Source organism: Macaca mulatta, chromosome 5 (genome assembly GCF_049350105.2).
Source record: "Macaca mulatta isolate MMU2019108-1 chromosome 5, T2T-MMU8v2.0, whole genome shotgun sequence".
NCBI classification, from domain to species: Eukaryota; Metazoa; Chordata; class Mammalia; order Primates; family Cercopithecidae; genus Macaca; species Macaca mulatta.
Genome location: NC_133410.1, coordinates 115511614 through 115524722, shown reverse-complemented (window position 1 = coordinate 115524722; position 13109 = coordinate 115511614). Strand labels below are relative to the sequence as shown.

Below are 13109 nucleotides of genomic sequence, written 5' to 3'. Positions count from 1 at the left end.
ATAATTCAACGTGAGATTTGGGTGGGGACACAGCTAGTCCATATCAATCTGAATTTAAAAATAATATATTTTTTTTAACATCTCTGCATGTTTTTCAGTGCCAGATCTGATTACCTGTTATAAGTATAGTCATGGCTTCTCATTTGGAAAGTCTTTTTACATTGCTGTAAACATTTCATCGGAATTACCTTAAAACAATTAGATTCATAGTTATGAAGTATGAAAGAGTAATAATGCTGATTGAAAACAAATTGCATATTTTTATGTGTTTAGTTCAAAAATAGCTCATTAATGAATAAAATTTAAACACAGAAAATGAGGAAGAACAGAAGTAAAATTAATTCCACTACTCAGAAATAACCACTTTTGCAGTTTCTGTGGGGGGTGTGTGTGTATTTAGCACCAAAGTGGTCCATAATTAACTTACAGTATTGCGGCGTCTTTTTTCTCTTGATAATATATAATATCCCCTTAATAATATATCCTGAACATTTTCTTCATTAGGAAATATTTTTTCTAAACATAGTTTTAATTGGTGAATGGGATTTCTTTACATGGGTTCAGTGCTATTTATTTGTTCTGTCCTCTTTTATTATGTATTAACATTTTTGTTTTTCACAATTTAAGAAAAACAGTGTGTTTGATAAATGTTTTTTCTGTGCAACTTTGTATAATCTGTAACTGTCCATAGAACAAATTTCTAAGAAATTTCTAGATTAAAAGATGTGCATATTTTAATACATATTATAAATTTTTCTCTAGAAAGTTTATGTTGATTTATACATTCACTAGGTATCTCTTTCCATCATCAAAAATTAGTACCCTCAAATTAAGATACTTAAAATGAATTTATTGAGAGATTGTAATTACAAGATGGTGCCTTTGAGGGGAAATGAAAGAGATAATGGAATAAATTATGGGTATTAGTTACAGACCTATTACCACCCCTAGTTAAGGGAATAAGTGGTTACCAGGAGATGGATAAGAGAGGCAAGTAGAGAGCACTATCTTGAGAAGCACAGTGACCTTTGATCAAGGGACACAACCAAGCCAATATACTAGGGGAATGAATACTGTGACCTCACTCTCCCCATTGTCTGTACCCATTTTAAAGCCAGAAGATTGAAAGTCCCTCTTGACACAGTCTAAACAGGTTGCCACCTAGGACAGAAAGCAAGGTGGAGACCAGTGGAGAGTGAGTCTGGAAGGGCAAACAGAAGATAACCAGAATACTTACCTACTTTTTGTATTTCTATGACTGTAAATACTTCTTTGTATTTCTGTGATTATTAATGAGGTAAAACATTTTTATTACCTATTTATGTTTCTTCTTTTGTCAAGTATATGTTTTTATCGCCCCTTCTTTTTTTTAAGCAGGATTTTATTTGTTACAAGAACTCTGTTTATATTAAGGACATCTTAAATTTGTTTTATTCACATACTACTCTTCTTTAAGAATTCATCTTTGCTATACACATAAATGTTTCAAGTCATCAATACTTTTTCTTGTTCTTTTGTGATTTCATTTCTTTGTACTTAAGAAGTGCTTTATCTAGCTGTAAGCCATTATCCTCAGCAAACTAACGCAGGAACAGAAAACCAAACACCGCATGTTCACTTGTAAGTGGGAACTAAACAATGAAAACACATGGGCACAGGGAGAGGAACAACACACACTGGGGCCTGCCCAGGGTATGGAGAGAGGGAGAGCATCAGCATAAAGAGCTAATGCATGCAGGGATTAATACCTAGGCGATGGATCAATAGGTGCAGCAAACCACCATGGCACATGTTTCCTATGTAACAAACCTGCATGTCCTGCACATGTATCCCAGAAATTGAAATAAAATAAGTGCTTAGTCTATATAAATCATTTTTCTGTCTTATGTAAGATAGAAACACAGTTTTGCTTTCTTCTAGTTAACAAGTTATCCCACTACTATATTCTAAATAATAAAGAATAAAAGAATAGAATGATGCCATTTCCAATCACCCAGTGATTTGACATGACATCCTTTTCTTTTCCAAATATTTATGTGTATTTGAGTCTGCTTCTGTGCATTCCATTATATCCAATTAATCTTTTAGTCTTTCCTGATGCAATATCATACAGTATTAACTTTGTACGGTTTTAATATATGACATTGTGTTTTATTTTCTAATATTTTCTTGGCATTTTTGTCTATTTAGTTTGTCAAATAAACTTCAAATTTTAAGTTTCAAAATAAAAAAAGATTCATTTTAGGATTTTGATTGCACTTATAATATATATATATATATATATTACCCTAAGGAAAAACAAAGTTCTTATAATATTGATGCTAGAAATTAGATGCTAGAAAGCATCTAATATCCCCCTCCTCATTTTTTCAAATGTCTTGCATGAAACTATTTCATTTTCTTTAAATATAAGCTTAATTCTAGGTAGTTTATTTTGGATGAATATTTTGATATAATGAATGTAAGCTTTTGCCTATTATATGTTCTGACTACTGCTGCTATATAGAAAAGCTAATCATTTTGTTATGTGTATGTTGTAACTAAACCCTAATGAAATTCTTGCAGTTTTACTGGATTTTCCTTGGATTATTCTGGGTTTTCTAAGACTATATACATCGTGATTTCATTAACTCTGCTTCTAGTGATTCATTGATAAGTAGAATGTCAAATATTTAAGATAAAGAATAGCTGTCTCAAAAAACGTTTCATTATTCTAATTAAGTTTTCTTCTGATATGCGTCTACAATGGGGTTTTCTTTTTCTAAAATTGGGAGTCGATGTGAATTTGTATCACATCTGACCTTATGTAACTTATAGTGGTGATTACATATTGGTATCCTTTGACCAATTAAGTTGATGAACTATATTTAAAATTTTCCTAATATTGAATCATCTTTCATTCCTGAAATATATCCTAAGTCATTTTTATGGAAGTATTAAAAACCACATTGCATTTAGCCTTTACAGTTTTTAGAGCCTTAAAATCTGTTTTTCTAAGGAATATTGGGGAGGTGTGCATGTACGTGTGTGTGTATAGTGCTATCCTTGTCAGATTTAAATATTAGCTTAAGGCAGCTTCATAAATAAAATGGCCTGGGGCACTTTTCAATATTTTTTTGCCTTTGAGCAGTTATTATATCATTGAGAATTCCCTATACTTTGAAAAGGAGATAGAATTGTTTGGAAGAAAATTGTGCTTGTCACCTTTCTTCAACGTAATCATTTGAAAACTTTAAAATTTTAGCTATATTTAAAAAGGCCTATTAAGGTTTTCTATGAGTTTTGAACACATACACACACACACACACACAAACGTGAACACACACATGCACACACCTCAGTTTATTCAGGTGTACTTAGGCGTATGAACATATAGATTTTCTGAGGGTTTCTACTCTTTGGGGAATATTTGGATCAATATTTTTTAATGTATTACTATAGAATTGTACAGAGTATTGTAATATTTTTTAAATATTTCTGTATGCTTATATATGTTCTCATAATATGACTGAAAATGAGAAAGGAAAAGAATATAAAAACACAGTTTTTCTGATTTGTAATTTCTCTCCCTCTCACACACACACGCATGCTCACAGTCCATTTACAGATTTTTGAACTTTGTTTTTTGTTTTCCCCAAAATGTCAACTCTAATATTTGTCTGTTTTTCCCTTCATTGATATATTTATTATCATTAAATTATGTTGCCTATTTTCCTAAAGATAGTTTGGGATATTTTGTTTATTTTTGGCCTTCTTTATATTCACATAACTTCTTTTTTTTTTTTTTTTTTTTTTTTTGAGACGGAGTCTTGCTCTGTCACCAGGCTGGAGGGCAGTAGCACAATCTCAGCTCACTGCAATATCTGCCTCCTGGGTTCCAGCAATTCTCCTGCCTTAGTCTCCCGAGTAGCTGGGATTATAGGCACGTGTCACCACACCCAGCTAATTTTTGTATTTTTAGTAGAGATGAGGTTCACCATGTTGACCAGTGTGGTCTCGATCTCCTGACCTTGTGATCTGTCCACCTTGGCCTCCCAAAGTGCTGGGAATACAGGCATGAGCCACCATGCCCATCCAACTTCTTTCACTTAGAGCACAGTTTTGAAAGCTTTATATGGTAGCAACTGTCATCTCTAATTTTTCAGTTGAGGAAACAAAAGATGACTTTGTTGACAAATTACTGAGGCAGATGTACATTTTAGTGTTCTTTATTAACCATCATGGTGCTCAGATGCCAGAGAGCGTGTGATGACTTGGCATCCCTGAAGAGTTTGTCTGATAATCCAGACATAAGAATTGATTCTGCTCTGCAGAATCATTTAATCATATGTTTTATTCACTCATTCATTCATTTTTCAAATATCCATTGAGTTTTTTTGTGCCAGACCTTGTGCTAACTTTTGGAGATACAAATATGAAAACACATGGAACCTCCATTCAAGGAGACTTATTGTAAGTCAAGTGGAGAAATAGATAATATCTCACAAACAGTAATTACTGTAATAGAGGTATGTCCACACTGTTTTGGTAACATACACATACCTCATAGCACTAAGTTACTCATGAAAAGTAGATGATTTGGAAATACTATTTTATTCCGATATAATCAGTATACATAGCTTAATACTTTCTGTGTGTCAGATAATACACTGTGTCCTGAGGAAAACAAGGTATAAAAATAATTTTTCTCATGCGTGAGAAGCCTTTAGTCTAGTGGGAAATGACCCATCTCATTATAATAAAGATGTATACCAGATACCTGTGAGACATAGAAGAGAAACTTAGGAGTTAAAAAGAAAGGCTTTCTTCACAGAGAAAGTAGTGTTTGAACTGAGATTTGAAAGGCAAGCAGGGATTTATTAGATGGACAGGTTGTGGCTTTCTAAGCAGAAGGAACAACATGTGCAAAGGCACAGTGGCATGAAAAGGCAAATACTGTGCTAATGCTAAAGCATAAGGGGCAAGATGGTGAGGGGTGAGAAAAGAGGTAAAAGATAAAAATTTATAGAGCACATATCTTATCAGACACCATTCTAAATACTTTATATAGATTTACTCCATAAGTCTTTATCATTGCTTTGTGTTGGAAATATTTCAAATCTAGTTCTTTTGAAATACACTATAAATTATTGTTAACTATAGTCACTCTACTGTGCTATTGAATACTAGAACTTATTCCTTCTAACTGTATTTCCATATTCATTAACCAGTCTCTCTTCATCCCCATCTCCCACACCACCACCACCTCCACCCCACCACTCTCCCACTATGTCCCGAACCCACCTTGTCCACCTTTCCCAGCAACTACTGTTCTGCTCTCTACTTCCATCAGATCAACTTACTTAGTTTCCATGTACGATTGAGAACATGGAATATTTGCCTTTCTGTGCCTGGCTTATTTCACTTAACATGATGACCTCCAATGCCATCCATTTTGCTGCAAATGATAGGATTTCATTCTTTTATTTTTTTTAATTTTATTTTTTTGAGATGGAGTTTCGATCTGTCACCCAGGCTAGAGTGCAGTGGCACAATAAAATAATGGGATTACAGGCATGAACCACTGCACCCGGCCGGATTTCATTCTTTTTTAATGGCTGAATAGTAATTCATTGTGTATATTAATAAATATACATTTTCTTTATTCATCCATTGATAGACATTTAGGTTCTGTATCTTGGCTATTGTGAATAGTGCTGTAATGAACATGGGAGTGCATATTTCTTTGATATCCTCATTTCCTTTCTTTTGGGTATATGCCTAGCAGTGGGATTGCTGGCTGGATCATATAGTGCAACTGTTTTTAGTTTTTTGAGGAATCTCCATACTGTTTTCCAAAGTGGCTATACTAATTTACATTCCCACCAACATAGTACCAGCATTCTCCTTTCTCCACATCCTTGCTAACATCCATGTTTTTTGTCTTTTTGATAACAGCAATTTTAACCCAGGAGAGATGATACCACATTGTGGTTTTGATTTACATTTCTCTGTTGATTAGTGGTGTTGACCTTTTTTTTTTCCATGTACCTTTTGGCCATTTGCATATTTTTTCTTGAGAAATGTTTATTCAGATCATTTGCCCATTTGTAAATCAGATTATTTTATTATTGCTATTGAGTTCCTTATATATTCTGGTTATTAATCCCTTGTCTGGTGGAGAGTTTGCACATATTTTCTCCCATTCTGTAAGTTGTCTCTTTACTGAGATGTTTTCTTTGCTGTGAAGAAGCTTTTTAGAATGATGTAATTCTATGTCTAGTTATGCTTCTGTTGCCTGTGCTTTTGAGGTCTTATCCAAACAATCATTTCCCAGACCAATGTCCTGAAGCATTTCCACAATGTTTTCTTCTAGTAGCTTTATAGTTTCAGGTCTTATATTTAAGTCTTTAATTCATCTTTATCTGATTTTTGCATGTAGTAAGAGGGGTCTAGTTTCATTTTTCAGTATATAGATATTCAGTCTTTCTAGTACCATTTATTGAAAAGACTGTCCCTTCCCCTACTGAAAGTTCTTGGCAGCTTTGTCAAGAATCAGTTGGCTGTAAATACATGGATTTATTTCTGGGTGGACATCTAAGCTTAACATGCAGTGTATCTAAAGGCTTTTGGGCAGAAATGATAAATTGATGGACATTTCCAGTGTTGGTTTATAATTATCCTAAATCTTGTCCATTACCCATAAACAAAGTCTCATGAATTTGAAACCCCCATTCACACAAGGAAAATGTGATATAGACACACAATATCTATAATACTAAATAAGACAAAAGTTGTGCAGTTTTACTTTTATGCCTCTAAGTGGAAATTTTAAATGAATAGTAAATTTGCTTATAAAACTATGAAAAACTAAATTCTGTATTTTTCATATTGTAATTATTTTCTTCATAAAGCAAAGTAGTATAATTTGTTCTAAATTTAATTTACTAATCTCCTAAAATTAATTTGCAGAAGAACTTGTATACATTAAAGTTCTTTACACATACACATTCATGGAAGTTTAGAACATTTAAATTTGTCAGCAGTTCCTCTCTTTCTCTTCATATAGCAATACTCTTTCCTTTGAAAAACTCCTCCCATATGATGCATTTGATTGGAACCAATGCCGAGGTCAAATCTTTATTTAAATCAGTCAGTTCTTCATAGAAAATACTTTGGACAAATCCTCTTCTTCATTAGTCAGGGCACTCTTTTCACTCAGATGAAACTTCAGTTTGAAATGCCACATTCATCACAAAATGACTAAAAGTGGAACTAGATTAATCAAAAAGTTCTTTATTTTATCTTCATAAATGTATGACTTCATGTGAAGACTGGAAAAAATACCTGTAGAGATTGCAATCTAATGAAAAAGGAGATGGAAGCATTGATTGTATGGCTTGCTGATTTCAAGACTCTTTAATCTTTCTGAAGCACTTTTAATTTCAGGATGTTTAAGTAGCTTTAATTCTTATTATTAAAAAATTAAGATGCTTAATGCCTATTTTTTATTGAAAGCCATAACCCCATAAAGCTTAGCAATTTCCATTTCTATTTGAAAGTTAATGAAATGAGAGAACAAGCACTTTACCACTGAATAATTCAGAGTACAACTGAGGAGACCCACGGGGTGAGAGCTGACATCAAACTCCAATTGAAAACCATTTTTTAAAAATAAATCTGTCTGGTAAATGATTTGTATGGTTTATTTTTTCTTACCTAGAAATTCTAAAATGGACATTCTAAGTGTAGAATTCCACAATGCAACTGAGAAAATGAGTAAATGAGATAATTATTAGACTATTTTGATAACTTATGAAACATATAAATGAAAACTTTTTTGACTCCTTATATTTTAAACACTTGAATTTTTTAAGTGTTTAAATTCTCAAGTCATGTCATGTAAGATTTCAAGAGATCACTAGTGCTCAATAAATTTGTGTTGAATTTAGTTGTGTTGTATTGCATTGCCTATTATGGGGGAAGGCTCATCCTTCTTTCTGCTAAGAAACAGAGAATAATTGTAAACAGCCCTTAGTCTGAATCATCTTTATGCCATGTCATAGACACAAACCAGTGGATGGGTTTGATAGCCTGGAGTCTTGAGTTTACCTCCTTCACAGTTGAGACACATTGTTAGTTTGGTTTACTATTTAAGAAATCATTAGGATGCTCTTTATTCATCTCTGAGAATCAAGTTTCCACTCAACCATTTATATATAACATAAATTATATTATAAAAGTCCAATACATGTATTAGAACCAGTTTCTTTAATTACTATATATGCCAATTACAGTACAATTTCTCATATTACCTGAGTTAAAATTAATGCATTTCAAAACAACAGTAATTTATATTTAAAGAAAAGTGAAATGTACTTAAAAGAGCTGTTTTTTCTAAAGACACAGCACTCTCATAAAGAAAACTTTGCCTCATCTCTTTCTACATGTTTGAGTCAGTCAAAACATGTAGTCAAAACATGAGCAGTCAGTCAAAACAATAATGCTTTCCTATAGGTGTAAATAATAAAGAAGTAAACCTCAATAGTAAAGAATCAGTTACGCTAGCGGTCCCCAGCCATTTTGGCACCAGGGACTGTTTTCCTGGAAGACAGTGTTTCCATGGACTGGGTTTGGGGTTGGGGGGATGGTTTCAGGATGAATCAAGCACATTACATTTATCATGCACTTTATTTATATTATTATTACATTGTAATATAAAATGAAATAATTATACAACTTACCATAAGGTAGAATCAATGGGAGCCCTGAGCTTGTTTTACTGCAACTAGATGGTCCTATCTGGAGGTGATGGGAGACAGTGACAGATCATCAAGCATTAGACTCTCATAAAGAGCATGCAACCTAGACCCCTCACATATGCAGTTCACAACAGCGTTTGTACTCCTATGAAAATCTAATTCCACCACTGATCTGACAGGATGCAGAGCTCAGACGGTAATGGAGCAATGGGGAGCAACTGTAAATACAGATGCAACTTTGCTGACTCGCTTGCCGCTCACTTCCTGCTGTGTAGCCCAGTCTCTAACAGGCCATGGACCAGTACCAGTCCATGGCCTGGGGGCTGGAGACCACTGAATTACACAATAGACTGAAAATTAGATAGTTTCCTCTTCTCTTATATGCTGTATTCTTTGGTATCAAGATATTCTATTACTGGGGATAATCTGTTTTTCTATGATATTCTCAATATTTTTTTGTTTGTACATTTTTTTTTCAGTCAAGAGAATCCATCCCATTAAATGACCTAAAGTCAGAAGTATCACCACGGATTTCAGCAGAGGACCTGATTGACTTGTGTGAGCTGACAATGACAGGCCACTTCAAAACACCCACCAAGAAAACAAAGTCCAGTAAACCAAAGCTCCTGGTGGTTGACATCCGGAACAGTGAAGAGTATCCTTTGCATATGCTGTTTTAAAGGGTGGTACTGCTTATTTATATTGCATCCTTTCATTTAAATGGTGCGTGGTTAAAAAAAAAAATTCTGGGATTCTTCTGAATTCAAGTAGTTAAATTACTCTCAAACTGGATGTCAGAATGGTCTTACATAAGGTTTTATAAGATAACATTACATGCCAGAGACCTTATGATATTTTCCAAACACCACTAGAATATTAGAATATTTTCTTGCTTATTGTGTTTCTCTCGTGTATATTGCTATTCTTGAAGGCATTTGAATCCTTCATACTATAGATAGGAATTGTGGCAAAGATGAAGAGTAAGTATACACCTGTTCTACCTCATAGCCTAGAGAAAAAGTTTGCTACATCTCAACATTGACCTTGTGTTCATTATAATTTTCAAAACACTGGCTTATATAGAACATGTATTTTTACTAACTGCAAAGTGTTATTTGCAAAGATTTTCCTATTGAACATACTGTAACATCCAGTGGGTTTCATTGGCATTGGAGTATGAACAGTTACAAAAAGTAACAGCTCAGTCTCCTCTTCTTTTATTTTCATTCTCTTCAGATTATTTGATTGTGTATTTTCTAGAATCTAGATAAATGATTTTCACTTTGTTTAAAAACAGAGCAAGTCTTAAAATCTTTCTTAGAAACTCAATATATAAAATATAAATGAATTTTATTATAACTAATTTGCTTCATAAGTTCAAATTTATAGCATTTACTAACTATAAATGCTATAAAGGAGGGTTAGCAGGTTAATGGTTTCTTATATGCTAAAATTGGCATATACAGGGTATCCTGTGTCCAAAATGTTTGTGACAGTATTTCAGGTTTCATATTTTTTAGGATTTTGGAATATTTCCATTATATATATACTTACCAGTTCAGAATATCTAATCCAAAAGCCTCTAATGAGCATTTCCTTTGAGCCTGATGTTGTTACTCAAAAAGTTTGATTTTGGAGCATTTCAGATTTTATAGTTTTGGATTAAGGCTACTCAATCAGCAATAAGTTTTCATGTTCATATTTTCAATTCCAATTTTTGAAATGAGATTCGAATTATAATTTACAGACTTTATTAAGTAATTCATAAAATCTTTGGTTTCTGAAAGTACAATTTGAGAGCCCACAATTTCAAAGATATATTCTCATCATTTTGTGAAAAGTTGCTACTTTCTATTTTTCTGAGTTTGGAGATAGTGTAAATGTTGATCTCCCTGGTTGTTAGGGTTTCAGCAATACTGGAAATTCTTTGCAGAGTGGATGAGTGGACTCCCAAAAGAGGCATTAAATTCTATTTAACTGATCAAGAACCCATAGTCTAGAAGTTCTTCTGACTTTATACTTCAAGAGTTTAGAATCTGTTTAATGTTTTTAACTTTTTAATTTGTATTTCTTTTGTTTGAGTCTTTATTCATAGCCATTCTCCCATAAAACCATACGAAATAGCATTATAATATCCTATTTTAATCTTAAAGATAATTCTCCCATTCTGTAGGTTGTCTGTTGCCAGGTCTGACCTGCAGACCCTGGCCAAATGACTGATGTAAGAATGCACTCAGACATGGGTGTCCAGTGAAAAAGAGGGCTAGGGGACCTGGCCACTTACAGACCCCGAGGAGGGTGCTATAAAGAGTCAGCAGCTGTGGCCCTGACAAGTTGGTGCTGTAGGCATTTATTTAGTACAGATTTAATAACAAAGGCTTTGAGTCAACACACTTTTGCATAATTAACATGGTTACTCTGCCCAGAGATAGCAGTCATGTGTGTGGATGATTAAAGGCCAGGTTCCGAGGCCTAAGTAAACTAACTTATCTAGATTAATTCATTTATATCTCTTTGTTATCTAACCTTTGCTCTCAGGCTCTGGATAAGAGGGTTTGGCTACCTTCAGCCGAATCCATTTCCGAAACTTTTGTAAAAGCTCCCTGCCTTCCGAGAAGGTTTGCATCTTTCTACAATTTTTCCCACCACCCTATCTCCTACATCTCCCCCTTTTCTGTTTTTAGCATCAGGTTTTGTTGATTGAAGAGTACAGATGTGTGTAGCAACAACTTTGTCAGGCATGGCGGGCACTGCTCGCATTCCAACTTTGCATCCTAGAATTAGTAAATAATAGAAGGCAAATATGAGCATAATTAGCAACATTCTTTTCCAATTAAGGAGTGACATGTAGTATTACTTGGCACCTTAGTCCAATGTGTGCTGTTATTGAGGAACCCCATTTGGGACATGTCAATCTCTCTTAGCTAAGCAGTTGTGTTGTTAGAAGCTGAGAAGGGGGTGTTTGTTTAAGTAATAGGGCTGAAGAAAGGTGTATCTAAGAGATGAGCCCAATAGAGAGTAGCAGGTGGGGGTTGCAGGTAAAGTGAAAGAGTTAAAAAAGTTAATAAAGCATAGGAAGGAACAAATTATCTGGAGTGAATGGTGTCTGTGTCCAGAGCAGATTTGCTCAGTCTTTTAATTTCTCTTCTTAAGAGTCCTGTCCAGGGCCTGTGTTGTCCCAGGAAGCCACATTGTCTGGGGCTGTAGGTCCTGTAGGGTCATTTTCTTTATTTCTGGTACTGGGTTGTGTCCTAGCCATGCTATGGTAAGGTTTCATATGTCGTGCTGGAATCCAAAGAGGACCTGAGGGGGTGTGAACACAAACATATCCTCTCCCCCATGTTAACAATTCATTTGGACCACACCATACATTACTGTTTACATCTTTCCATAAAACTGCAGATTTTATGTCTTGAGAGGTTTTTGCAAAGTGCTTTTCTACAGCTGATTGAAATTTATCATCTAAATTTTTAAAATTAAGGGTAAATAGGCTTGTGCTAATAGTGTTGCAGGGTCCTTACTCATATTCCCCCTTTTTTGTTTTCTGAGCATATTTTTAAGGGCAGAGGGGGTACGTTCTACTATGGCCTCTTCTTGAAGGTTATATGGGATGCCTGTGGAATATTGGATAGTCCACTGTGACAAAATTGTTGAAATTGTGAGCTGGCATAAGCCAGACCATTATCAGTTTTAATTTTTGTAGGCTGCCCCATAAATGCAAAAGTTAAAAGAAGATGTTTAATGACATATCGGGTGGACTCTCCAGGAAAGGCATGAGCACTAATTGAGAATAGTTTTTAATGGATACATGTACCTATCTTAGTTTTTCAAATTCAGGCACATGTGTAACACATCTGTTTGCCATAACTGATGAGGTTCTAGTCCTCTAGGGTTAACACCTGTAGAAGGAGGGACATACCTGTGAGCCGGCAATCTGGGCATTGCTGGGTAATTTGTTTAGCTAGTCTCTGGGTAAGTTGAAATTGCTTCAATAAGTTTCTCCAGTTTGGGTGAAAAAATTGATGCAATTGGGTGGCGTGGTCAAGCAGTGATGTTCTAACTTGTAGATCTGCTTAATCATTGCCATAAGCCAGTGGGCCAGGCAGCGAGCTGTGGGCTCAAATTTGTGTGATAAAAATAGGATGTGTATATTGATCTAGCAAATGCTGAAGTCGGAGAAAAAGTGCATACAGGCTGGGCTCCAAGGTGGACTTAATGAGGGCTGTCTCAAGTTTCTGCAATAAACAGAGTAAGCAGACTCACTAACAATATTGATGAGCTGAACGGAAAAAGTTTCCAAGGCCAATAGTAAGGCTCCAACTTCAGCTCTCTGAGTGCTAGTAAATCCAGAACAAGTGAGGGAATTAT

The 13109-nt window shown here is 34.6% G+C and overlaps 1 protein-coding gene across 6 annotated transcripts in view; it reads left to right on the top strand.

The window, feature by feature from the left end:
- TBCK (TBC1 domain containing kinase) overlaps positions 1–13109 on the top strand; it is a 235999-nt gene that overhangs the window by 165707 nt on the left and 57183 nt on the right. For all 6 annotated transcript variants that reach the window (XM_078002052.1, XM_015138914.3, XM_078002045.1 and 3 more), the window contains one exon: positions 9221–9396. In XM_078002052.1, coding sequence (XP_077858178.1) covers positions 9221–9396 — 176 coding nt within the window. The remainder of the gene's footprint in view (positions 1–9220; positions 9397–13109) is intronic.